Source organism: Cotesia typhae, unplaced genomic scaffold (assembly GCF_013202065.1).
Source record: "Cotesia typhae breed Kobodo isofemale line unplaced genomic scaffold, CoteBio_Ctyphae contig_28, whole genome shotgun sequence".
Lineage (NCBI taxonomy): Eukaryota > Metazoa > Arthropoda > Insecta > Hymenoptera > Braconidae > Cotesia > Cotesia typhae.
This window is the reverse complement of record NW_027423736.1, coordinates 823,842-851,771: the sequence shown is the minus strand read 5'-3', so window position 1 is coordinate 851,771 and position 27,930 is coordinate 823,842. Positions and strand designations below refer to the sequence as shown.

The 27,930-nt window shown below is 26.0% G+C and overlaps 4 protein-coding genes across 6 annotated transcripts; 2 read left to right on the top strand and 2 right to left on the bottom strand.

The window, feature by feature from the left end:
* Positions 1 to 2,449: 2,449 nt before the first annotated feature.
* LOC141525966 (uncharacterized) lies at positions 2,450 to 17,719 on the top strand. The gene is given in 8 exon segments (XM_074240679.1): positions 2,450 to 2,900; positions 3,026 to 3,224; positions 4,849 to 4,961; positions 9,382 to 10,963; positions 10,965 to 11,405; positions 11,408 to 11,590; positions 11,593 to 12,859; positions 12,862 to 17,719. Coding segments are annotated over 8 exon segments (4,101 nt in total). The 5' UTR covers positions 2,450 to 2,847; the 3' UTR covers positions 13,125 to 17,719.
* LOC141525965 (uncharacterized) lies at positions 6,766 to 8,141 on the bottom strand. 2 transcript variants are annotated; one of them, XM_074240678.1, is made up of 4 exons: positions 7,959 to 8,141; positions 7,739 to 7,872; positions 7,507 to 7,674; positions 6,766 to 7,100 (listed from the first exon to the last, which is right to left on the bottom strand). In XM_074240678.1, exons 2-4 carry the CDS (start codon positions 7,829 to 7,831, stop codon positions 6,879 to 6,881), a joined length of 483 nt encoding a protein of 160 aa, XP_074096779.1. In that variant the 5' UTR covers positions 7,832 to 7,872; positions 7,959 to 8,141; the 3' UTR covers positions 6,766 to 6,878. The 2 variants fall into 2 exon arrangements, with proteins under 2 accessions (XP_074096779.1, XP_074096778.1); XM_074240677.1 differs by lacking the exon at positions 7,959 to 8,141 and having other exon boundaries at positions 7,739 to 7,925.
* A 762-nt stretch (positions 17,720 to 18,481) lies between the features above and the next one.
* LOC141525964 (eEF1A lysine and N-terminal methyltransferase homolog) lies at positions 18,482 to 22,749 on the bottom strand. The gene is given in 8 exon segments (XM_074240676.1): positions 18,482 to 19,068; positions 19,071 to 19,209; positions 19,292 to 19,856; positions 20,415 to 20,671; positions 20,917 to 21,135; positions 21,745 to 21,961; positions 22,359 to 22,481; positions 22,560 to 22,749. Coding segments are annotated over 8 exon segments (2,016 nt in total). The 5' UTR covers positions 22,652 to 22,749; the 3' UTR covers positions 18,482 to 18,664.
* Positions 22,750 to 23,807: 1,058 nt separating this feature from the next.
* LOC141525937 (uncharacterized) lies at positions 23,808 to 26,621 on the top strand. Of its 2 annotated transcripts, XM_074240642.1 has the most exons (5): positions 23,808 to 23,829; positions 24,235 to 24,337; positions 24,430 to 24,540; positions 24,634 to 24,716; positions 24,789 to 25,024. In XM_074240642.1, the coding sequence occupies exons 1-5, from the start codon at positions 23,811 to 23,813 to the stop codon at positions 24,824 to 24,826; spliced, it is 354 nt and encodes a 117-aa protein (XP_074096743.1). In that variant the 5' UTR covers positions 23,808 to 23,810; the 3' UTR covers positions 24,827 to 25,024. The 2 variants fall into 2 exon arrangements, with proteins under 2 accessions (XP_074096743.1, XP_074096742.1); XM_074240641.1 differs by lacking the exons at positions 23,808 to 23,829; positions 24,235 to 24,337 and adding exons at positions 25,311 to 25,412; positions 25,497 to 26,621 and having other exon boundaries at positions 24,529 to 24,923; positions 25,000 to 25,228.
* Positions 26,622 to 27,930: the final 1,309 nt, after the last annotated feature.

Genomic DNA, 27,930 nt, shown 5'->3' with positions numbered 1-27,930 from the left:
ATTTTTTTAAATTATTAGAAGTCTTTCACTTTTAGTGTCATCGAAAACAAATTTTTTTTTTAATTTTTTAAAATATCTCGAAAAGTAAGAGAGATAAAATATTGAAGTACTGGATCTTTTTTATAGCAAATAAAATTATCTACAAAACTTAATATATGTAAAATAGCTCTATCTCGCTTACTTTTTGAGATATTTTCAAAAATCTACCATGCTGTCATGCGCGCAAGAGGAGCTACATAAAGAAAAAGTGTTGTGCCGTGTCATATGGTTTTCATTGAGACGGAGAAAGCAATAGATTCTTTTATCTCTCTCGCACGCGTATAAGCTACGAGTTTGCGCACGTGCTACGATGACCGTAGCTACAAGGAGTAAGAACGAAATAGCTGAATTTTCTGTCTCTTTCTACAAACCCGTAGGACTGTGACATAAATTACCTGTCTTCAATAAATTTTTTTACCTGCAGGTAAAAACCTAAAATTATAGATGTTACATCAAAATTTATAAAAAAAATTTTAAATTCAATTAAAAAAAAATTTTTTTAAATATAACCCGTTTTGAGCGAAATATTGAAGTAAATCCGTTTCCACTCCTTCAGTTTTAATAAAAGGGATGAAAAAAAAAATTTTTTTTTCTCTACGATTGTTGTTTATAATTTAAAAAAAAAAATAAAGAAAAAAAAAACATTGAAAAAGTCCAATTTTTGTATTTTTTATTAAACTTTTATTTTTTAAACCCTTTATACTGCCCTAGGGGTGAAAAGATGCGTTTTAGGGAAAAAATAGTCAGAGAGAGATAAGCTTAAAATTTTATGCTCTACAACTTTTATTTGAAACTTTTTTTAATATTTTCAAAATTTAACCCAAAAATCGTATTTTGGGATAGTTTTTCATTTTTTTCACTCTCTTCCCGGAGGTTGAAAATTTTTTTACTTTGCCCCCAGTCTTCTACGCATTTTCCTGATTATTTCCAAATAAATTTATCCGTATATGTGAAAAACCCGATTTCACGGTCTTTTCGACTGGATTAAAATGGAAAATGTGCTGATTGACAGGAATTTTCATTTAAATATTTTGATATTTTTTTCTGGTTCTATTATTTTAAATTGATTTTTACCAGTGACAAAATTAATCTCCATTAAATTATCTATCGGATGATGCGCAAATTAATTAGACTACGTGGATTACAAATCGTGTAATTAATTAAATAGTTGCATAATTGAAGCAAAACAAATTTTTCGATCATGAAGCACTCTCTTCTGGTGTTTCGCATCATCAGTCGTGCAATTTATTAATTTCTTGTGGATTCAAAGGGAATGCACTATACTAAAATAATTGCACCAAAGTGATACGACGATAATTGTTTATTTATTAATCAACAAAATATACTTAAATAATTAATTATTATTTAATAGACTTTGATTAGGTTAATTAAGTTATTCGGCTGCCACAGCTGTGGTGGTATATTGCGCGAGAGATTTTTCTGTGTGTGTGTGTGATCCACAGTACGTTGAGAAGTTCTCGTTGTTGGCGCTTGGCGGTGTTGAGGCGTTTTTGGTTGAGGGTCTGCCACTAGAGGCGTGACTGCTCTGCCAGTACCGCCACATTCTACGTATATGTTACGCCATCTACCAAGAGGGATGTATACTTACTTATGTCATTGGTTGTAACAAAACCGAGCGTTTCTTGAAGTTAAAGTTATACAGTAATACATTTATCTGCAATCATTGCAATTTTCATTTGATTTTTCATCATTACAAAATCTAAGTAATCATGAAAAATGATAAGTTAATTTAATGTTTTCCCTGAAATTTTTTAATACACACTTCTTTGTTTTTTATGAGATATATCAATTAATAACAAAATATTTTGCATTTTACTATCTCCTGAATATCGCTCATATTTGAATTAATAAGGAGGCTCGATACCAATTTTCAAAATAATATCAATATTTTGAAATTTTTTCTGTTAAAAAATTTATAAATAAATCTATAGTATTTATTTTCACTCTGTAAATATTTTTATAGCCCAAGCGGTACAAATTTTTTTTTGTTAAATTTAAGTTGATAATTTTTAATTTTTGACTAGTTGTTGAATAAAATATACTGAAAAGTCGACATTTTTTTATGACATTTAATTTAGCTGTCACTTCACAATTGTTTTAATTTTCTTTAACAAATAAATTATAGCAAAAGAAATAAGAAAAAAAAATTAACTTGTAGAAATTTTAATAAATTTTTTTTTGTCACGTTTGGGAGTTATTTATTTTATTTTTTAAATCCACAAAAGCGATAAAACTGACAAAACGCTCCAAAAAGTTTTACAGTCTTGTCATTTACGATCAGCTGATAACCATCCTATATATGTACCTACAAAGATGTACATATGTATTTATGTAAATGTATATATCAATAATCATATAGATATGTTCAGAGAAATATTTTTAACAAGATATAACTGTATATTATATGCAACGTACTCAAATAAAACATCATAAAAAGTAAATCATTTTAATAATAAATAATGGAAATATATAAAAATGAATGAGTATTTTTAAATCTTCACAATGAAACTATTCTGTAAAATTAACCGGAAGTTTTTCCACTTGAACACCACATAATACCACGTCAGTTATTTCATGTTGTAGTGAGTGATTCAGTTAATTTGTATATTGGGTATTTAAATGTATATAAATTTTTTATAACCGCCTTTTTATTTAATCATTATTTTATTAGGCTATTATAAAATTAAATTATATTAAAATAAACTAATAATAACAAAAAATGACTATATATGCACTGTGTGGACACTAGGTTATATATATTTTTAACATGACTTTTTGGTCAAAAAGATGAGGCTTCATCACACCAATTGGATTATTTTCATTATCTTTATAGCAAATAAGTAAGTACTATAACTATCTATTTTATTATATTATTTATTTTTCTATGGATTTTATAATGAATATTTTTATTGTTTTTTAAAATAGAAAATTCAATTTTGAGGTTATATTGATTAATTTATTTCAGTGGTTTCTTATTCAATAACGTAGCCACTAAAGATATTCCAAATCCACTACTTGAAAATGATCACGGTTATGGGATAGTCAAGAATGTTTCTTCAAGTGACACTGGCCAAAGTAAACGCGAAACATTAGAATCTTTCCTAATTTCCAAAATTGAACTACCTGCTCATGACAAGACTGATAAAAGACAACATAACTTTGTGGTACTGATGCTTTACTTTTATTAAATGCTCATTTCTAAGAATATAAACCATTTTATATCATATCATAATCTCATTTCAGCAATGGTTTCAGCTTCAACTTTTTTTTATAAAGTTGTATCATAGAAATATTTTCTGAATTACTGAAACGAATCATCACTAGTATGCTTTTAAAATTTCATAATACTGAAATAATCAGACATCTGATCATTAGTATCCAATTTCAAACGGATTATTTTTAAGAAACTTTAAAATAATTCAATAGTTTACTAATAAATTTTGAGCAGTAATTATATGTTATTCAATGATTAATTTATTATCTTTGTAAAAAGTTTTTAGTCCCAATTTTTATTACATATATTGACTTTTAATGGTTAATTTGTGGATTATAAAAAGTTACAATTTGTCGTTAATAGAAAGTTGTACATATAGAATTTGTATAAAAACTACAAATGTAAACTTTAAAAAATTTTTTTTTGTGCTACAAAAATCTCAATAATTGTCAGGTGTGTGCAAACTTCAGTATCACATAATTTCATCATCGTGAGAGGAAAATTATTTGAATAATTATTTTAGCAAACTAAAATTTAATAAAATAGATTTTTTTAATAATATTAACATCAGCCGATACCTAACCACTTTTTTGGTTTTATTAGAAAAATAATTCGTACGTATCAAAAAAATTTTAATTTACAGTTTTAAAAAATTTTCACATGTTGAGTTTTTTAACTTCCCGCTAAGAAAATCGAAGATTTTCGAAAAATCGGGAAGTTATTGTTTTTACCCCGTTTTGCAAAAATCGAGTTTTCAACAGATCTCGACGTTTTGAGGCCTTAGAAATCTTCTCTGACCCTTCCCGCGATGGTGTCTGTATGTCTGTATGTATGTATGTGTGTGTGTGGATGTATGTAAACCTCCTATAACTTTTGATTGGCTTCATCGATTCTATCACGGTTGACGCCAACCGAAAGGGCTTGACTGAACTTAGATTTGGAATATGGTTTGGACCGATTCGGACCAAGCCGGTCAAAATCGATTGATTCGTTCGTGAGTTATTGTTGACGAAAAAAATCGACAAAAAGTGTTTTTTTCGGATTACACCGAAATTTCCGGTCTAATCAATTTGTGTTTGAAATTATTTCATAGAATTTGAAAAACTGCGTTGAATGCCGCTAAACGCGTGAAAATCGGTTCATTCATTCAAAAGTTATTGCGGTTTGAAAATTAAAAAAATAGTGATTTATTAAACTCCTATCAAACTTTTGAGCTCGGAGAGCTCAAAACTACACGAAAATTAGATTTTTGAGCTCGAAGGGCTCAAAAACATAATCAGTGCAATTTCGAGCGCTTAATTACGAAAGTAGCGGGAAGTTGCAGGGATGGCCTTCAGGGTCAACCGTTTTCCTAATTTTTTTTATTTTTCTTTATTATAATTTTCTTTATTAAAAAAAAATTTTTTTTCATCAGTAAATTTAATACTTGTGCACTAATGAAGAAATCAACTTTTTTTACTGAAATTTTTACTAAGCTCTTTTTATAATAAGTGTAAATTATTGATAATGAATTAAATTGATTGACGAAGTGTTTTTTGTTAACTCTGACACTAATGTAAATTTATTTTTTTTAGGACAATAATAATTTCAATAAAGCTGATGATGATTTTCGAAATGAAGAAACTACTCAGACGAAAAATTTAGATATCAAAGAGAGTTTGACTCGACAACCAAACCTATCTCAAGGGTAATTTTATTTTTTTTTTGTTCTTCTTGGCTTTATATAACTAATTTTAACAAAATCTAGTAGTATTTGAAAGTAAATTGCACTAAAAAATTGGTTTAATAGATATACGAACATTACAATCGTAATTCCACTAATACATCTAACTCGTAATTTTTTTTTTTTTTTTTGTAAAAGTTGACCTATGGATATCTATGTATATATACGTAGATAAAAAACCTTTTTTCCCCGAAATAGTTTTATAATTAATATTACCCGTGAAAAAATATTCTGATCAGACTTGATATGTCCTGACATGGCCATATCAAAATTTTTTTTATTATCATATCATATCATAATATATTATCATATCAGGCCTGATATGATCTGATGTGTCCATGTATAATTTTTGATAGGTCCTGATATGAAAATTGGCCGTATCAGGCCCTGATATAGCTTGGTCAGGCTTGATATGGCTTGGTCAGGCCTGATATAATTTGATCTGGGCTGATATAATTTAATATATCTATATAAAATTTGTTGATCTATTCTGATATGGCCTGATATAATTTGATATGCCCGTATGTAATGTTTTAATATGTTCTGATATGATTTTATCAGGCCGGATCTGACTTAATAGTATCAAATAAAGCAAAATCTGAGTGATAATTCTGTTATTCAGTCACTAGGTTCTTTAAGTCTAAGAATTGGCAAATTTACATTTTTAATTAATATATTTTGTGGCGGATTTACGGTATAAATTATGAAAATGGTAAAATGTATAAATTAAAAAAAAAAATTTTCAAAGTTGCTTTAAAAACTCTTTAATTAATTCTTTTCTGTTCAATTATTTCATAAAATTTTTTTTTAATTGAGAAATTGATATTTTAGAATTTTTTATTTATAAAATTAAATTTTTTATTAATTAAGTAAAAATAAATTAATTTTATATATTTTTCGAATCACTCAACATTTTTAAGAAACTTAAAAAAAAAAAATTATTGTTGTAGCAGAACCAATCAGTTACCGTTTTTTATCCGGTTTAAAATTAAAAAAAAGTTTTTTTTTTTTTATCTTTGGAATACAATATGAAATTGATATTATTATTATTTTTCATGCAACATTATGCCAAATGGAAAATCTTTTGTGTATGATTTACATATTCATCATGAAATGTAATTTTCAGTTATTTATTCATGTATTATTAAAATTGTTTGGAAATTTTGGAAAAAATTTAAATAATCAATGAAATATTTATGTCTGACAACACATTAGTTAGTTAGAAAAGCATCGCCATGGAGCCATCACATGTTCCGCACTGTCGAAACTAGTATTAAAAGTCTTCGATAGATGGCGCATGGCTGCGGAATCGTTCCTTTTCTAGATACTTGACTTTGAAGTCTTAAGTTTCAAAAAGAGTGAAATTTTTGGACTCTATTACAGAGGGTATCTCTTTTAGAAAAAAGCTGTACAAGCAACTAACATCAATTTTTCATCAACTACGCGTTAGTGCCATTCATATTTTTTATACAACAAAATAAAACCAGAAATGATAAATTTTGTTTATGTTTCAGGTTTGTCTACATCTTGATTTGGCTATATCAGTCCTGATCAGGCCATATCAAGTCTGATATGGCCAATTTCCATATCAGGCTTGATATGAACGGTCCATATCAGGCCATATCAGCTCTGATCAGAATATTTTTTCACGAATACTTGTGGCATTTCACGTTTTTTATTTCTTAAAAAAATCTTACTTAAGATAAGAGTATTATAGTAATTGAATTACAGGATATTTATGAATCGTATAAAAATAACAAAACGCAAATAAAGAGTAATATAAAATGTATTTAAAAAAACAATTACATTAATTTATTATACTATGGTAAAAGGAGATAAATATAAAATATTCGATATATATTACAATATAATATTACTTATTTAGCTTATTATTACATCATCTTCATATTTGTAAGTAAAATATGTTTCAAAAACGAAAATAACAGATGATAAAATTGAAAAAATTCCACTGGCTAATATTTGTTTCAAATATCGTTCGTGATATCTTGAGATATAATTATTCTGAAAATTTTCATGATCATAAATAAGAATAATTCCAGCGGTGAAAGACATAACCGCGCCCAATCCAGAAAAACAAAGTGCCTGAAAAATATTTTTTATTATTTTATCAAAATATACTATCCTAAAAAATTTAGGAAAATAAGTTTTTTAATTATTCAGATATACTTCTAAATGCTTAAAATATCTTGAATAAAAGTATTTTCATTCAAATCTCTTTTCGTAGAACATTTTTATATGAATAAAAAATGAAAACAAGCTTTATCAATTCAAATGATAAATTAAAGTATTTTCCTTTATTATGAAGATTATTTGGAGATAATTGTGTTCTTGATGATCTTATGCGACATAGATTATTGTTATTAAATAATACGAACATGGTTAAAATGAAGAAATATTTTTATAGTAATCAAATGTTTAAGAAATGAAAGCAAAAATTATAAGCAATAAAATGGTAAAAGTTTTTAGTTTGTTTTTTCATATTTCTTACAGTTTTTTTATAAAGTTTTTCTCCTAGTAGATAGCAAAGTATCAAAATTGCATTAATCATAATATAACCACAAATTCCAACATAAATTACTCCAGCATGATTCAAATTTGATTGCATTCGATCATTGTACGGATCAACAATTAATCCCACGGAAATTACACAACAGAGCTGAAAAATTTTTATAATAGTGATAATATCAACTTTTATTAGATATAATTTGATAGCAACTTACAAGTTCAATAATTTTGCAGAAGAAGGGAGTTTCTCTAAGATATCCTTTTAATCTCGAAGTGATATTCGGTGTACTTCCTTTTTCATCAGCCATATTTTTAATTGTAGAAAATATTTGTTGTACAGTTGTAAATCCTGTTTTATTTGATATTTTTTTACTAAAAAAACGAAAAATGACTGTCATAACTAGCACGTAAATAATGTTTTAAAGTATAGCTTACCTAATTTATCACTTCAGTATTATCAAAAATTAATTTCAAATTTATTAAATGTATATATTTTCTATTTTCTTAAATTTCTGTCATAAATAAAAATGAATTGATGGTACAGAATTTAAAGCTTGATGTAGTAAACCTAACCGACTAGAAGTCAACTCATCAGACAGCACCGAGAACTGTCATGACTCCCCTCTTTCTTTTTTTGAATCAAGCAACGCCTAAGTGTACTTAATTTGTAATTCCTATAATTTCTCACATTCGACCTTATGAATTGAACTGACCATGGTTAATAATCTGTTAAGAAGGTATTAAGATAATAGCGCAATTCACATCAAAAGAACGTAACAAGACGCGCAAAAACGGATTGAATTTTTTTTTTATTTTTAACTTGAAAAGTATTTAATAACTTTATAGATAAAAATGTTTAAAATAGCATTTTTTATGCTAATTTTTGAATATTCTAATTAATTCTTAAAAAATAAGTACAGTTCACCGTTGAATCACGTCGAATTGTTTCAATCATTTAAATCCTTAATTATTCTTTCAAAATTGAAACTCGATCTGGCTTTGTAATTTGCCGATGTAAATATTGAATAAAATTATAATATAGATGCGATAGTATAATTCGAATAGAAAAATATCTTACTTCAAAAAAGGAAAATTTTTTGGAAGAAATAATTTATTACCGGAGTCGTGGATATTACAAAAAGATAAATTTTAATTAAGTTTTCTAATGTTCTTAAACAATGTACCGACAATTTAAATCTATGAATAATAAAAACGATGAAATTTTTATGACAGCTTCAGATGCTTACATTGAAAATTATATCACGGTTATAATGATAATTTAGAGAGGATGAATGTCGTAAAAGTTTCACGCCTTCGTCACTACACCTACGTTCACTGAGACAAATTATCATCAACATTCGTGTTAATTTTCGAGTTCACGGAGGTTACATTTGCTATAAAACTAATCTTCTTATCAAATGCTATTTTTAAATTCCATCGGTTATCTCAAATCCAATACAAAAAGTAGAAAATCAAAAAAGCTATCAAATTATCCGTCTTTTAAAAAATCAAAAATCTTTGCAGGTACAAAAATATTATTCAATTTAACCAGTTTGATCTAGTAGGTGTTGAAATATCTTAAAAATACAAATTAAAAAAATGTATTTTTTTAATCTCTCAAACTATTGTACAAATTAAAAGAAAAATTCGAGAGATATAGTTCATATTTTTTAAAAATACAGTGTTTCCTCTCTAAAACACCACAATCACTTTTAGGGAACTTGAAACTACTCGAATTTCTTTAGAAAAAAATTAAATTTCTTATGCTTTGAAAATGAATTTTTACAACTTTTATTACTCTCTTATAAAAATTAATTGTATAAAAAATTGATATAATTAAATATTTTTCTATTTTTAGCATTTCTGAACCTGACCAAGATGTAGTATTGACGCTTATTGACACAGCTTCGACAGAGCTTCATAGTATAGCTAAACCTCATCTTTCATCAAACCACGGGCAAGCATCAACAAACAATATTTCTCAATCTATAGTGTCTTCAGACTTAGAATCTTCCGTTGAAGATCCAGAAAAATTGAAAATTTCAACAGGCTCACCTGTTAATTTAATCTTAGATGAGAATATTACTAATTTTGATGAATCTTTTTCGACAGAACAATCAACAGAATTTCAAAATGATGAAATCCAGAGACAGTTTTTACAAGGTCACAAGAATTTACCAAATGATAGTGAGAAAATAAGAAAAACTACCGAAGAACTTTCTGGTTCTAGAGAACTTGAAGAAAGTACTACTCAAACGACACTTCTTCCAGGAAGCTCTGAAGAATCCGGTACAGTGAGTTTAGATGGTTTCGTTGGATCAGATGATTCTGAAAATCATGAAGATATTCCATCATACAATGAATGGACTCAGAAAAAAATGGAAGAGGACGAAAAGAAAAAAACTCATCCAAACATATCAATACAAAATCTTGGCACACCAAATCGCAGTGTTGGAAGTATGAAAGTTAGGTCTAAAAATTATGCATCACTTGATTGTGGTGCTAAAGTAGCTGGTTCTAATAGTGGAGCACAAGGTGCACGAAATGTTTTAGTATCTACAAGAGACGAATATATGCTTAATCCTTGTACTTCCAAAGTTTGGTTTGTAGTTGAACTTTGTGAAGCTATTCAAGCGAAAAAAATAGAGCTTGCCAACTTTGAACTTTTTAGTTCATCACCAAAAAATTTTTCAGTGTTTATAAGTAAAAACCCAACAAAAGACTGGAGTCCTGTAGGACAATTCATTGCTAAAGATGAAAGAGATATTCAATCATTTTATCTTCAGCCTCAGCTTTTTGGAAAATTTATTAAAGTTGAACTACACTCTCATTACGGTAGTGAACATTTTTGTCCAATTTCATTGTTTAGGGCCTATGGAATTAGTGAATTTGAAGTATTAGAAACAGAGACAGAAACGAAAGATATTTATTACGATGATGAAAAACTTGATGATGATGAAGATGAAGACGATAGTGAAGATGATGATATGATCAACAGTGATGATGGGGAGATTTATAATGTTATTAATAATAACAATAATAATGAAAACATTATTAATAATTATGATGGCAATGAATCCAAAAATCTTTTTGGAAGTGCTCGAGATGCTGTTATTAGTATTGTAAAAAAAGCTGCTGAAGTTTTAGTAAAAACAGAAAATTTCTCTGTAAATAATAATAATACAAAAACTCAAACTGATATCGTAAATGACATCGATGATACGTTTATAGATTGTATAACGCCAAGGTACACAATTTTGTGTAAGAATTGTACAGAAAACTATTTTGATAAAGTGTTTGAACTTATTAGTTGTCGATTTAAATATCTTCATTCGATTCTTAAAATAACTTTAATCAATCAAGCTATATCCGAAACTGAGATATGTGGATTCAATGGAATAAATTTCAATTTCAATCGAGATGATTCAATTGTAAGAAAAAAAGACTAAGAATTTTAATGTTTCTAAAAGTCGATCTACTTCATTGCTAATATCAATTTTTAATACTGAATATATTGTTGCTTTGTGTAATATTTTTGCGATAAATAAGCAAAAACTTCCTTTGAATTCTACTTTTGTTGTCTCAAATAATGTATCAATAAACAATGTTACACCCGAAATACTTTCTTTGTCATCAGAATCGTTGACCAGCGTGCATAAAATTTCAAATTTATGTACTCTAGATTCTACGAATTGTAAATCAACTGTAACTCACTCAAAAGAACCTCAATGTCATTCGCAAGGGCCATTTATAAAAGATGATATTTTCACAACAGACGTTAAAAATTCTAAAGTCGTCAACCCGTCAGGAACAATAGCCGTCAATGAAAAAGAAATTTTTCAAATTACACCTACTAAAACTTTGATTGATGTTGATACTGAAAAAAGTCTCCAATTACAATCTTAGAATCAAGCAAAAGTCTTGCAGAAGAAACTGTACAGTCAGAAACTATGATTTCTACTCCATTAACAAATTCTGATGTTGGAACGTCGAAAATTTTTGAAGAGCTATCATTAACAGATACATCAATTGAATCGGCATCACAGATCCTTAGTTCATCAGTTGTAAAAACCTAGAGAATAATTACAAGTCAATCACAACAAACAATGATAAAGAAAATATAATAATTAATAGTAAAATTATAACTAAAATTTCAGAAGAAAAATATGATAAGTCAAAAGAAAAAGATCAAGAAGATATAAAATTAACTCCTCAAGAACAACTCAGTCTTGACACTCTTCTTTTGGATTTAAAAGCTTTAGAAAATGATCCTTCGATTCAAGGATCTACTGCATCCACTGTTGTTCAACCAGTAGCTAGCTCAACTCCTCAACAAAAAGAATCTGTTTTCTTAAGATTGTCAAACAGAATTAAGACTTTAGAACGAAATATGTCGTTATCAGCCCAATATTTAGAAGAGTTGAGTCGTCGTTATAAAAAACAGGTTGAAGAAATGCAACGATCACTTGAACGGGCTACTACTACGATAGGCGAAGAATTTAAAAAAAATGAAGAAAAAGAATTGAAACGTTTAGAAGAAATTACTCTTCTTCGAGAAGAAATTTTGAGTTTAACTGAATTTGTAGAAACGCTTTTACATGATAAAAGTAGTTGGAAGAATAAACTATTAATTTTTGGGCAACATATTGTTTTAATTTTTGTTGAAATCACTATTCTTATTATAATTATAATACTTTGCCGAAAACCAAATGATGATGTTACAATTAAAAAAAATGGTTTAAATAAAGGGATAACAAGAAGAAAAAGTGCTGAGTTAATAACAACAGGTTCCACTAATAAAAAATGTAGAAGACCAAGTGAAATTGTTTCGCGTATTAAAGGGAGCTATCGAGACCTGATTATTGATGAACGGTTAGATACAAGGAAAGAACGAAAAAAGAAGAGAAGAAGAGATTCTGTCATAAGATCATCGTCCAATATAGAAATTAACAAAAGTGCTATACTAAAAACAGTTCTCCCAAAACAATCTTTATCAATAAATTGTTCAAATTTCGAAAACTCGGATGGTCATAAAATAAAAACAGTTGATATGTCATCAAATACTGATAATACTGCATTAAAAAATCAGCTGTCAATTAATAATAGTGATAGTTCTGTGAGTAATATATTAAAAAATCGGATAGTTGTAGATGAGATTGACAGTACATCTTTAGTTAAAATTGTAAATAATTCTGTTAGTAGTCAAGATTCACCTGGTATTTATAGCGATTTAGAACATGAAAATACGAAAAATTCACCAAGAGGCTTAAGAATTTTAAAAACGGCTAAATTTCATTCTCCGTATTTCATAAAAACAGCTTTTCATTCTCGAAGTAAAAAGATAAATTAGAACATCATACTTTGCAGTCTGTTCAATCAATATCTGATAATTGGGAAAAATATTCTCGAACTTCGGGAAGCTCGAGGTCAGGTCAAGATAGTCCATCAAGTTTGAGTGCATTTTCGGATTTGTTATCTGTTAATTTAAATAATCATAATGGAGATTCTGCTAAAAATAATATAAGTAATATCACAAGCTCTTCTGCTAATGGTCACATAACACCGACTTCTGATGTTAAAATAAAAAAGAAGGAAGTCTGAAAAAATAGTTAAAAAATTATTTTGATTTAGTAACAGTTGCGCGATTCAATAAATTAACAAGTGAAATCATTTGGATTTTAAGTACTTACAACAAATATTTGTAAATAATGTACAAATTTATCACGTGTACGGATATTGCATAAATTAATTAACAGAATTAGAAATTAAATTTTGACTTGGTAAGTAAAAAAATGAAGTTTTCGCATTCCATTGATACAGATAAAATATTTCAATAAAATAAATAAAAAAATGTCAACTTGCAAATTATTAGAAAAAATTTTTTGATTTTGGAAAAGCTTAGAAAGTTTTATTTATTTTGTATTTTTAAAAATGACGAAAAACTCCTGTGAAAGTTTTAGTTCTCAATACTATTATTACTATTATTAAGAGCAATCTAGATAGAAAAATAAAATTCAATTCATACATTTTACACAAAAAATCTCAAACCTTTGACACTGAGAGTTTTTTTTTGCAATTCAATTTCTATTGAATAGCGATTTTTTTTTTTTCCCGAACAATAGTAAATATTTTTAGAGTATTGAATTTTTTATGAATGCCTTGTTTGTAACCCAACTGAATTTCCTCAATAGTTACATACGTAATTGAGATTTTATTTAATTATTTATTTAATAAAAAATATTAAATCATCAGTTTTATAATACATAAGTCTTAATCCTTGAATATCTATTAATTTAAAAAAATCTATCTTGTACAAAATGTTAACGAATGTGTTGAAGTATTAGTAAGTGATTAAAAAAAAAAAAAAAAAAAAAAGCTTTTGTTTGCATTAATATAAAACATGAAAAATTTGTAAAGACTACTAAGTAACTGATTAAACATTAATATCATATCAACATTTTTTGCCTATAATTATAAATAAGAACTCATTGTATATTTCTTATATTACATCAATTATTGCGCTTTTGATGTCAGATAGGAAGTAAAAAAAATATTCTCTTAATAAGTAGATCTAATTTTTTATTTTTTATATAATTATCAGTAACTTGATTTATATAAAAAAAATCTTATAATTTAAGCATAGTGTAGAATCAGTCTTATAATCAGTAAAGAAAAAGAGAGGCATTAAATTCAAATCATAATAGTTATAAGTGAAGATAAAAACCAATCAACAAAAATTTTTTCATGACTATTTCCGAATAAACTATAATCTTGTATTTAAATTTACTAAATATATATGTAAAAAAAAGAATTAATTCAAATTTAAACTACACAGAAAAAAAGATTTCCTTACATCAAAAAAATGATTAATAAAGACCAAAATATTCTTGGCAGAAGTAAATAATATTTTTATTAGAAAAAAATTTTTTTGACTTGAAAAAATATTTACTTTACTTAAGATTATTGTCATAGTGAATATTTTCAATAAACTAAAAATTTTCTTGTGAGAATTTTTTTTTCTGAATACTCATTAATACACACTTATTTCCAACAAAATTGAGATTTTTAAATCGTATTTATGGAATGTAGAATGCCAATTTATGTACTTACTTATTTTTCTAAGCATTGTAAAACCAGAGGATTTTGTTGCAGGTACACGTGAAACTTTTGAAAATATTTTAACAAAATTTCGATCCCTTGAATGGACAAAATTAACATCTATAAAGCTACACATCTTATAACAGATTTCTTACTTAACGTCTAAATGGTTTATAAGGTTAATTATTTTGAATACATTTCAAGTGGCATAATATTTTATGTAAATTTGCAACTTATTTGTGGCATTTTTATATTTATTTATAATTATAATTATAATTATAATAGGAAAATAACAAAAGGTTTATTCTAAAATGATAGAAAATAATTACATAGATTAGATAGGAATAAATTGACTTATCGATACTGTAAATTTAATGATTGTAAAAATGTTTACCAAAGAAAAAATTTTAATTGAAATATTTGTTATCAACTTGATTAATTGTAGATTTCCGCGCGTAGGTAAGAACATCTTTTTTGAGAATAGTTTATATATTTTTGAGTCAATCATCTTTTTTTATGCTTTTTTGAAGTATCAAATGGTGAAGAATTAATTTCTTCAGTTTGTTGTAAGTAACAACTGAAATTTCAAACTTTTCTTTCTAGGTATCTTCGAACGAAAAAGAAGTAGTTATTGTTATAGAATACAAAGAAGGTAAAAATTCAGATAATTATAAAGTACTCGTATCAAAATTAGGAACTTAAAATACATTTAGTAAATTTTTATTTATTAAGTGCTAAACATAGTTTTAAAGATTCTTATTCAATAACGAAAAATCAAGTATCTAAATTTTTAATTTATATTTTTATTTATATAATTTATGTTATTGCGTCTGAATACAATAAAATTTTAATTTTTTACAAAATGTTATTAAATGTCTTGCTACATGTAAAAAAAATTAAGATATACTGGAGTTATTGGTAAAATAAATTTTTAGCTTTTTTCAGTAATAAAAAATCGAAAAGTGAAATTTACATTATTACCTATTTTTTTAATAATTAACTGATTAATTAATTATTTTGATGTTACATTTTTCTGATTTCGACGCCCAACATGAAAAAAAAAAAAAAAAAAAAAAAATATAGATCAATGGTGAAAAATTAATGCGTCACTTTCTTTTTCGTGATCAAAAATCAAAATTTTAGTAATTGTTCTAAAATAGGGTAAGTTTGCCCAATTTTTGGTTATAAATATCGAATATTTTTTTTTTTTTTACGCTGGAGATACAAATAATTAAAAATGACAAAAATCAATTTTTCATTAATTTTAAAGGTTTTAATGTTTAGAAAAATTTCACATTAACGGACTATCATTAATAAAATATATCCATATAAAATCTAGCTATTTCTAGAATTTTTGTTGTATTCTATGCGTTAAAACGAATACTTAAAAAAAAAAAATTGTGAAATATCAATTTTTCGATTTCTTAAATTATTATTCAAAAAAATAATTTTCTGATAAACCTTGATAAAAAAATTGATGATTTTTTTAAAAGAATTATTGTTAACCCATATTCTAAATAATTATCGAAATTTCAATTATAAAGCTGTTAAATACTAAAATTAGAAAAAAAAAATTATTCGGTTAATTTTTCAATTTTTTATCAGAAAGTAGTTGGGCCATCTTCATATAATTACGTTTGCTATGTTCATTTCTCGAATATGATAGTTTTTTAGAAAAATTATTCTATTGAGATATTTTGTAGTATATGATAATTCACAATATACTCTATAGTCATTAATTACAAAACATTTTTTAGTTTTGAAGAATGAAATTTAATTAATTTCTTGAACTGATTGAATAACTAATAAAATTTCTAATTTATTATCTTGAATTGTAGTAAATGTAGCAATCAATAAATTTTTTAATAATATCAAAATAAAACTAAATACAAATAACAATAGAAAAAAAAATCGAATACTGTGATATATCGCCATAGAATGAAGTTCATAGAGGCGATGATAAAGAAATTTTATAATTGATGGCTAATGAAGAAAAAAGAAATCGAAGCTTGACCTCTTTACCAAACTAAATTAGGACTAAGGGCCAGTTTTTCAATCCCGAATTCTCATTTAATCGGAGTTATGAAAGAATTAAATTATTACTGTTTCTATATTTACAAATTCTGATTGAATAGAAACTTCGGGTTAAAAAACTAGCTCTAAAAGAAAAAAAAAGTCTTGTAATAATTGTTTTCTTATCGTTGTTTTCACGTTAAAACCTCATTATAAAACAATTGATGTTTGCAATACATAAAAAAATTTCCAGATAATATATTTTATAGCGAAGTTTGGTCTAAGAATTTGCTCGAGAAAACCTTCCAGACAAATCTTGACTAATAGAGAGGAAGAGTCTTGTAACGTTTATTCTTATATAAAGATGTAGGAATGTAATTGAAAAGAAAAAAAAAAAACAAGTGAATAAGTTGGTAAATTTATTCTGTAAGATTTTAAAGTAAGATGTACTATTTCAATAATTATAAAGTCATAACTTAACATGCATTTATAGATTAATATATAATTAGATAGTTTTCAGTGAAAATACTTCTTGTTAAGGCATAATAATACAAATCATAATTAAAAGTAAGAATCAAATTGATCATTTAATGTAATCATTGCTAAATTAAAATAATTTTATTTTTTCCATTTTATTGCCATTGCTTAGCACTTGTTGTGATAGTTTTATTTTAATTTTATTTTGTTAGTGTTAATGAGTTATGTTTATGAGTTAGTGTTAATGATAAATGAAAGTATTTTATTGAAGAGAAAGAAAAATACCTACTTAGAATATGTCAAAAATTGTAAAGAAAATTTTTAAGATCTAATATATACTATGCTTTTGATTTGCTTCTTAATTTTTCTATTAATAATTACATTTTTCATTAAGAAAATTAAATAATTTGTAAATATGAATATTCAAGGTTAATGACAAATTTTTAGTAATCCATAGTTAAGAAAAATTGGATTTAAAGTATCCACATAATATTGTACTAATAATGTATATTTATTATATTCATTGGCTTTTATGGTATTTATTTGCGGCTGAAACAATTATGTGATGATATTATTACTCTACGTATAATAAATTGATATAAAAAGTATTGAATTGGTCTTTATTTATTTTTTCTTCACCAATATCAAAACCTTATTAATTAATATAATATTAAAATTTTTTTTTATATCTTATTTTAATATTTCCATAAAACCTATTGAAATTTAATTATTACAATTAAACATAACATCTTAGGAATCAACGGCTTATCCATTTTATAACACAATAACCGCGAAATTTTTGAGTCTGTTTTCGTCAGTATAATTGCATTTTTTTTGCATTTTGCCTGAAAAATTTTTTGTTTAAATTAAATAATATTTTTGTTTAAAATTTTTTTACAAATATATTTTCTACGTCTAAATGAGATTTATTATCAATTTAAAATGTTAACTTTTTTTTATAAGGAAAATTTATAAAAATCTAAAAAATGTTAGCTACTGCATTTTAAAATGGGGCAGCCAAATAAATGTAATGATTTATCAATACTAAAAAAAAATTAAACATGAAATACTATTCAAAAGATTGGAACATTTAATTAATTTATTTATATTTTTACGTCGTTCTGTAATGTTAAAATTGATGTCGATGTGAATATAATTCATTCTAGATCCTACCTTTCTAATATAATATTAAACATTGAACAGAAACTTACGATTTTCAGCATACTAGTTGTAAAATATGGATGAAATTACATGAATAAAAACGAAGAAACTAACGTTTCGATTACTAGAGATAATGAGAAACTATCATTTACAGTACTTGACCAATATATCATTAGATGAGACTAAATTGTCAAGAAAAAACAATTCAATTCTGAAAAAAAATTCTTAGTATTTTCGAACAATTTATTTGAAACGTATAAAAATAACGATGCGTAACGGTAAAAATATTTTAACAATTCGTAAATCAAATTGGTTTTTCTATTGTATAATGTTAACAAACAAGCATTATCTATTTAATCTTGAAGTTAATATCAAATTAATTATACTAACTACTATAATTCGACTGTTAAATGTTGAAGAAATTCTGAAGTTTCTGTATCATTTTTTATGGACAATTTATTTTTCTCTAAGCTTTGCTTGAAGTTTTCTTTAGAATCATTCCATATTTTCTTCCACTCATCAGGAGTTTTTTTTGATATTGTACAGTATAAAATTTCGTTAATAATATCTTTTATCTTAACTGATGTAATCGAAGAAAAGGCATTTTTTAAGTCATTGATAATTTCTGGTCGTAAATTTTTATCGCGACATACTAAACTCAATATAAAGAAACCATTTTTATTGAGACACTTTGATACTGAAGATAGAACTGAAGGTTTTAGAAACTCTATAGGCGGACAGCTTATTCCTAACAATTTATCGTTAGTGCTTACGTCAAATAGTATAGCATCAAATTTTTGCCACTTTCTGCAGCTTCTTCTAAATATTTTATTCCATCACATATTTCAACTTTAGATCTATTGTCGGTAATGAAACTAAAATATTCTTGGGCTATCTTCAATATTGTTTTGTCTATTTCGATAGCAGTTACTTTAGACTGAAAAAGTTAAATGAATATACCATTTATTATTTACATTAAATATAAATTAAAATTTGATATTAGTTATTCTATATCTTACCTGTGGAAAGCACCGATAAAGAAACATACAAAGACCACCACCGCCTAATCCAACCACGAGGATTTCTTTTGAGTTAGTTTTATTACTATTATTTCCAATCATAGCCTGCACTCCGATCGACATAAATGCATGATGCTCACATGCTAAATACCCATGTTCAATTATATCTTTTTTTTTTCCCCGTCTAGTTTTAATTGATTTAACCATGGCATCACTTTGTATGACAAATTGATTCTTAAGAAATATAAGCCTTCGGAACTTTATATCCTGATCATCACTAAATACATCTTCAATACTAATACGCCCGTTGATTTCACTTTCTTCTTCATGAAGGGTTTCACATTTCCCAACATCTGGTCCGAGTGACAAATAAGCGATTGAAAAATTTGGTGGAAGTCCAGGTGGAGCTAAATTTTTTACTGAATAATTTAATTCTTCTTTTACTTGATCCCAATTTTTGAAAGTATGATTTCTTCCAAGAATTACGATTGCTATTCGATCTTTTTCCATAAGCTCAGCAAATTCTTTTCTACCCTCTTTTGTTCCAAAAAGCCAGTCACTATCTCTAATAAAACAAAGAAACATTGTTTTATCGTAGTCAATCGTATTTTTAAAAATCAATCGTAGTTTACAAGTGTAATCGACAAATAATTTTTTTTATTATGTCCGTTCCCATAACAGATTTATTAATCTTTCATCAAAAATTTTATATTTTTATTTTTTTTCAGTTTCAAAAAAAAAAAATGCATGTTTATCTCGTTTTTCATTGAAACTTTCTTAACATCAATTCGTAGAGTACCATATTATTTTCTTTCTTAAAAAGTATGAAATACTTAATAAAAAAAAAAAAAAAGCGTCAAAATATTTAATGCTTTTTGAAAAATTTGTAAAATTTGACATTTGATCGACAATTTAAAAGTAATGCATTTTTTTTTACTTTTGAATTGTGAAATTCATTTTTTATAATCTTTTAAATTTTATTCATAAATCTACCATGACAAATAACAAAATGAGAAAATAAAAAAAAAAAACATGAATGAATCAATTTTTTATAGCTGAAAAATAGTAGAGCCACACATCTAAAGAATTATCCAAAAATTCATAGTTAATAATTAATAATTACCGTCCTTGGGGTACTAAAAAAACTGCATATGATTTTCCGTTACTTCTGGGTCGATCAAGTACGTGAATAATATACCTTGGTTTATCATTTTCAGGTTCAAATAAGTCAAGTGTTATTTCCCCTATGTCAGCAATACTTCTTTTTTGAAGTCTGTTACATACGATATTTGATTGCTGAACTGCTAAAACTGCATTTATAAGTTCTTCAGTATTTGAAACTTTGGATATGTGATCTCCAGTCAAAGCTAACTCTAAGATCTGAAAATTAAAAATTTATTTAAATAAGAAATAATTTAAATATTTCATATTGCAAATACTCATATAAAGGTAGTTCTAAAGTAGAATTAAAGTAAAACCTTGACTAATTAAAAATATCTAGTAAAATAAATAATAGAATGAACTTTTTTATTCTTTTTTTCTTTTGAAAAAAAAGAAACAAAATAAAATAAAAATTATTGTATTCCGCCTTTATTTTCTCTAAAAATGTATTTATAAGATTTTACCTGCTGAGATAGTCCTGGAAATTTGGTTGCCATAACAATAAAAACAGGGAACGAACTGCCGTCTTCTTTTTGCGCTTTGATTTCAGCATCTTGACATCGTGTGATACGAAACATAAAATACGAAGATGCAAAATAAGAAATTAGTTTCCTTAAAATATGTTCTTGTAACAATGAAATGCATATGTATCTTCCCCCTCTTCGTAGAATTCGGGAAATTTCCTGCATAAATAAACAAAAAACATTGTAGTAAATTTATTTGAAACTAGAAGAATCTAAAACTATTATAAACTATATAGACTACCAGAAGTTAGGAAATTGAAAAAAAGAAAAAGCATAGTTAGGAAGTGGTCAGATCAGTATAGGTGACATAAGACCAAAAAGTAAACAGTAGCATATTTTCAATATTTCTTACATTCAAGTCTTAAGCTTTTAGCTTCATCAGCTTGTTAGTTTTAAAAACAATAACAAAGAAACTTTTTTTAAAAGGTTTATGAATTTCAATAATTTTTTTCAGTCATTTTCTTTTCAAGTTTGTCTTGGTAATTTAACTCTTTTTAGTTTTATTGATTTTTTTAATTCCAATAAAAGAACGTATTTTTATCGTCTTTATCATAATTTATTTATAAATTAATAACAATTTCTTTTTCATTGTCAGATGTTTGGTAACTTCAATTTTATTTAAATTAGTTGTTTTTGCAAAATTAATTTAGAAAAGATTATTTTACTTTTTTACATTTAAAAGACTAGTATAATATTATCAATTGACATCAGCGATCTTAAACTGTAATTTATTTAATTCATGAAATTGAAAACAGTGGAAATACTTACATTAAAATACTTATCAATCTTAGCGCAAGTGTCTTCGTCATTATTTGACATTAAAGCATCCAATGTTCCTTTATCGATTACAACACTGAATGTATCATTGGAGTAAGTCATTTCTGTAGCATCCATTTTTTCAAAGACGAGATCGGGACGGTCCAATTTATTTTGTTCTTTCATCTGATCAATTACAACTTTAGAAATATCGATGCTTTTGATGCTCCTGAAAAAGACAACGGGGTAAATTTTGAAGATTACAGAATTATTTTGTTTTTTTATTTACAAAGTATATTTCTTACGCTGTCACTACTATATTATAATCCATTACATACTATCATCAAATGATTCTAGTATTATTGATAAAATATGAACGTTATTAGTCACTATAATTTGGATATAAAATTTAATTTATCTTTCAACTAAATTAACACGATAATTAAAAATGATGTATCGGATATTTTTTCTTCAAGAAAAATACATATAAATTCAGAAATAATATTTCAACGTGACTTGAAAATTCTTTTTTTTTTTTTTAAATCACGCTCACGTTTCGGAAAAAGCAGTACATAATGTGACTGAAGTTAATAGATATTTAATAAAATTATTTTTTTTATAATTACCTATATCCAACATCGTATAAGTCCGTACTTAGTTTTGAATTTCCACATCCAACAACTAAGATTTCGTCTTTTATTTTAACATACTTTGACAACTGTCCACATAGTTGAGGATATTCTCCGTACCTTAAGAAGTAGAAAAACTTAAATATCTGACGTGAAAACCATAATTAAAAGTTGAATATTTAAAAATATTACACTTACCATTCAAAAGTTTTTTTTCCACGTTTTTTGAAAAATGAATTCCAGTAATCTTCTTTACTGAACTCCTCATGACACTTCGGTAGCAAATTCATATTCAAAAGCTACAAAAAATACCAATATTACTTTTAATTACTTCGATTCATTTAAATTATTTTGGTTTAATATCACTGTTATGGTTTATATAGCATGGTAATGGAACTTAGGGATGTACGATTCAAGATCGATCTTCACTAGAATCGATTTATTTATGTAGACAATTCGATTATTTTAATCGATTCGTTCCATGAAAACGATTCGAGAGATCGATTTTTTTGGTTGAAGATTGATTGACTGAAAACAAGATGGCGGAATGACCGGGGATTTTAAAATGTACACTTTATTCTAGTGTATAGTTTAAGGAATAAAATTTTTCACGTTCAAATAAAAATTTTTGATTATAATGTTTAGTTTTTATTAGTCATTTTTAATAATGATAAGCGATATTAATTTATAATTTCAAAATCGATGCAATCTATGATTTTGTAGATCGAAGCGTACTTCTTTGATGTCACTGGATAGTACCCCTTCTCGATGAGATTAAGAATAAACAATAAAGCGTAATTATTGTCATCTATATAATAAATTTAATTAGAATTATATCAATAAAATAGCTGAACATGAATTCATATTTACTTACGTTTAATGTTTAAGTAAGTATTATAAAATCCAAATTTTCCACTTTGTAAGCAGCTTCTTCATCGATTTGAAAGTAAAAAATATATTTTCTTTCACCAGATTGATCTGTACAATATACAGGTGTTAAATTGTAACTTATACTTTAGAAAAATTATCAAATAGATTTTATTGATTTACAATAATAATTATTTTAAATAAAGTCAAGTACTTATGCGAAACTGCAGAAACTTTTATTTCATCTTTTTGTGCCATGTTTTACCACAGAAAATAAAATGTCAAATTTAACAATCGGAATACGTTGAATGAAATCTCGTTATGAAATATTATATACAGTTGTTCCAAAATTCTGAAAAATGTCTTTCTCTGGGGAGACTTAGAAGACTTAGTTTTAGAACAATAGCTCAATAAGCTCGCGACAAATAAATGAGATCATATAGGTATATAGCATTAGCATTAGGAAGTAGTTACGGCGCTGCGATCGTTGAGTTTGAAATCGTCTTTTGTTTTTAATAATAAGTATAATATCAGAAGTTCTGTTACTGGTACAAATCAACGTTGTTTATCAATTTACTAATAATGAGGTGTTTTAAAGCTTGTAAGTATTAAATAATTTTATTTAAATTCAATTGATATTTAAATTACAGAATAATATAATCAAATAATAAATTAAATAATTAAAAAGTGCATGCAAAAAAATAAATTAATTAATACTTTTGAAATATAATGATACTGAAGTTGACAGATATTAAAAATTTTTTTAGAATTTTATAGCAATTAAATTATAAATTATAAAAAAAATTTAATTAAAAAATTTTACATGTGAAATTTAATAAAAATTATAAGTGAAAGTTTTTAGAAGCATTTTTTTATTGTTATTAATTTGTTAAAAAAATTTTTTTAATTGACAGCTGACAGCTGACAGCTAACTTCGGTATTATGAAATATGGAATAAACATTTTACATTTATTTTTTATTAAATTAATTTAATTTTTACTTTCAGTGCCGTCTTCTGAAAGAACATTTCAAATTTTTTTTTCATTGAACCAAGATACGATTTGGTGTGTAGAAGGGATTAATTTCCAAAATTATATGGCAATAACAAGGTTTGTTTTGTTTCTTATTACTCACCCGTCGCAGAAACATATTTTATTAATATATATTCCATAACTTAATTAACACATTCTTAATTATTTAGTAATAATGAGCATGCTCGTCGTTTTATGTGGGAGCGGGTTATGGAAAGAGGAATCGAGACTCCTGATAATGGAGTTCATCATATAGACATGAGTGAAAACGGTCTGGATTTGTATGTATTTTCTTTATAATTCATTAAATAGATATGAGATACATTAACTAATAAAAATCTAAATTATTTAATTATAACTATTTTTGATTTTAGTAAGTCAATTGACAGACTTACAGACACCGAAGATGACTCAAAAACAGACAAAGATAATTCTTCAGAAAATGAAACGAACAAAGGTAATTAGTATTTACTAACTAAAATCACAATAACATGAGCAATAATTTAACAATAATAATTAATTTTCATAGAAAAGTTAAGCAGTAACGACGACATTAAACAATATTGAACAATGATATTCAGGTACAAGAAGTTATTAAGTCAAGTTCTCAAAATCGACCTGAAATGGAATCTACCAAACCTAAGTCAAAAAATTCTAATCCTGGGTATTCATTCTATTTATTATTTATTATTTATTATTTTAAAAATCTTTTAGTGATTACTTGTTAATTTTTTCAATAGTTTAATGACTATAAAATTTTTTAGAAAAATAATTAAAAACACGAGGAAGAAAAAATCTTCTGTTTGGAGCTTTTTTATTAAAACTCCAAAAGGAGGAGAATATAAATTATGCACAAAAAATATTGCAGCTCCTGGTAACACGACTAATTTGAAAAATCATTTAAAAAGGTCACATTATGAAAGCTACTCTAGTGTCTTCGTTGATCTTAGCGTAAATGATCGTTTTGAGGTGATTTTTTTTTATTATTTTAATTCCAATATTATTGTTTTACTTTTATCGCAATTGAAATTGAGATAAAATAACTTTTCAGGATGGAGTTGAAATCAACAGCAATAAAAAAGATTTAAATACTCAATCAAAAACATTTAATTCAGAGCAGCAGAGAATTTTAATCGAATGTTGTCATTTAAAAGTAAGTAATTGGAATTTTTATTTAGTTATAAGATGTTAATTTTATTTACAAATTTTAAATGAAATTAATAATGTCTTTACGTAGATGGCGGCAGTCAACATGAAAAAATCACAAATACATTAGTATTTATGATTGTGAAAGATGATTTACCGTACATGGCTACTGAGAAACAGGGCTTAAGAATGTTATTAACGACAATTTGTCCTCACTATCAAATTCCTAGTCGACAGAAAAGAACTGAGTTGATTGAAGAAAAAGCTAAAGTTCTGACCATGTTATTAAAAAAAAATTAGAAGCTATCGATTCTTTTTCGATGACTGCTGATGTTTGGACAGAGACAAAAACCTCGCGAAATTTCCTAGGCTGTACAGTCTATTACGTAGAAGAAAACTCTTTAAAAACTTTAACTTTAGATATGATTGAATTGACTGATCGGCATACATCTGAGAATATTTCAAAACAATTTGAAAATATACTCGTAAAATGGAATATTCCAAAACATAAAGTTACTGCAGTTGTAACTGACAATGGTGCAAACATGGTGAAAGCTGTAAATGATACTTTTGGAGTTCACAAAGGCTTAAGATGTTTTGCACATTCTCTGAATTTGGCTATGACTGATACCTTTGATAAATGTCAAGAACTAAAAGAAATCATTGACAAAGTTCACAATGTAGTTATTTTTTTCAAAAGTCCAATAGCAGCTGCTGAATTGAAAAAGGTACAAAACAATGATGAAGTTTTAAGACTCATTCAAGATGTTCCTACTCGGTTCCTACATGCGAAAAAAAATAAATGACTTCTTGTCCGGAACTGAAAAATCGAAACCTACTAACCAACTTAAAACTCCAATTAATAAAAACAGTATTGACAATGATCTTTTCAACTATCATCGTCAATTAGTGAAACAAGACCAAGAATTACACGAACACTCAACTGTTGAAGAAGGGGACATTGATCTAAAAAAATTTTTGAATGAAGCTATCATTGAAATTGAAACTGATCCAATTGACTATTGGTTCTAAAAAAAAAAATGAAGCTCCTCGGTTATCGAAACTAGGAATAAAATATTTATCTATACCAGCTACTTCTGTTCCATCGGAAAGACTGTTTTCTTCTGCTGGTCAAATAGCTTCAGCTATTCGAAATCGGATTAGTGCTCCTCATTTACAACAATTACTGTTTTTGAAATCAATTAACATTGAAGATTGGAAGCTTGATTAAAAAAGATTTAAACTATAATTATTTAATTATTTAACTGTTTAAAGTATAATTATTTATTAAGTAATTAACATAATCATTTTACTGTTTAACTTGTCATTATGTTACTGTTTAACTTGTCATTATTTTACTGTTTAACTTGTAATTATTGAATTAATTAAATTAAATAATGGTTTTAATTTAAAAATAAAAATTTATATCTTAATTTAATAATATATACCTTCGTTAATTTTACAATTCAATTTTTTAAGAATCGATTTATTGACTATCGATTTTCTCTAGAATCGATTCTTTATTGAAATTTCAATTCGATTTTTGAAAATCGATCTTTTTTGCGATATCGTACATCCCTAAATGGAACACGTAGAAGTTAGGTTATAGACGAGCCTGTGTCCGGCCGTCCGGTGAATCCTTTGCAATTGTACGTATCAAGGTGTACATTAATAGATGGCAGCATTAAAGTATTCAAAAAATAAAAACTAAAATAATAAAACTGGCGTAGAACGAACATGAAAATTTAATTTTCATTCCATAAAAAAAATTATTTCCGAAAAAATATAAAAAAATTAACTCGTAAAAAATTAAAAAATTGGAAGTTTAATTCTTAACAGTTAATTTATAGTCATAATTCTATATATAATAAAGTATAAATATATATAAAAGGTCTGTAAATAGATAATAACCAGTATAATACTTTACTTATCATGTCAGTATAAAATTATGACATTAAAGTTAGATGTCACTGGACCATTTCTAATTAATGTAACCAGAATGTAATTTGGTAATGTAAAGAAATTTGTTGAATAAAATAAAAAGAAATATCCATTTTGTTTTGATGGAGCAGTTTATTAGATAAATAATTAATATTATTAAATATAAGCTGAATTAATTATCATAATAAAATTTCAATTGAAAAAACACTACAGAACTTCAATGTATATGGAAATGGGGAATAAACATTTTTTTTAAACAAGAAAAAAAATTTTTTTCTAAATTATTTAGTCATTTGTTAAATAATTTAAGGAACATATCATATGATAAAGTATGTATAAAATATAATAGCTACTTAAATTCACTTTTCTGTAGGCAAAATTGCGACAGAAAGAAATTTTCGAAAATTGACCCGACTCGACAATAAAAATTTTTTTTTTGCAGTTATTGTCAATAAATAATTGTATTGTTAAATTAATGTAATAGCGGTATAGAAAACAGTATTACTAAAGGCAAGAGTGAGAGAGAGAGCCCAAGTGGGAGCCATCGCAACTTTCGAAAGTTCCGTGTGGTGTCGCCCGATCGT

What these genes read in the sequence shown, in the direction of transcription:
- LOC141525965 (XM_074240677.1), bottom strand. Translation starts at nt 7,921, where the DNA reads ATGACAGTCATTTTTCGTTTTTTTAGTAAAAAAATATCAAATAAAACA. An exon ending in TCTGCAAAATTATTGAACTT is followed by an intron (nt 7,675 to 7,738) that starts GTAAGTTGCTAT and finishes AAAATTTTTCAG; the next exon opens with CTCTGTTGTGTAATTTCCGT. An exon ending in AAAAACTTTATAAAAAAACT is followed by an intron (nt 7,101 to 7,506) that starts GTAAGAAATATG and finishes AATATTTTTCAG; the next exon opens with GCACTTTGTTTTTCTGGATT.
- LOC141525937 (XM_074240641.1), top strand. Translation starts at nt 24,883, where the DNA reads ATGGAATCTACCAAACCTAAGTCAAAAAATTCTAATCCTGG. An exon ending in TCAAAAAATTCTAATCCTGG is followed by an intron (nt 24,924 to 24,999) that starts GTATTCATTCTA and finishes TTTTTTCAATAG; the next exon opens with TTTAATGACTATAAAATTTT. An exon ending in TCGAATGTTGTCATTTAAAA is followed by an intron (nt 25,413 to 25,496) that starts GTAAGTAATTGG and finishes GTCTTTACGTAG; the next exon opens with ATGGCGGCAGTCAACATGAA.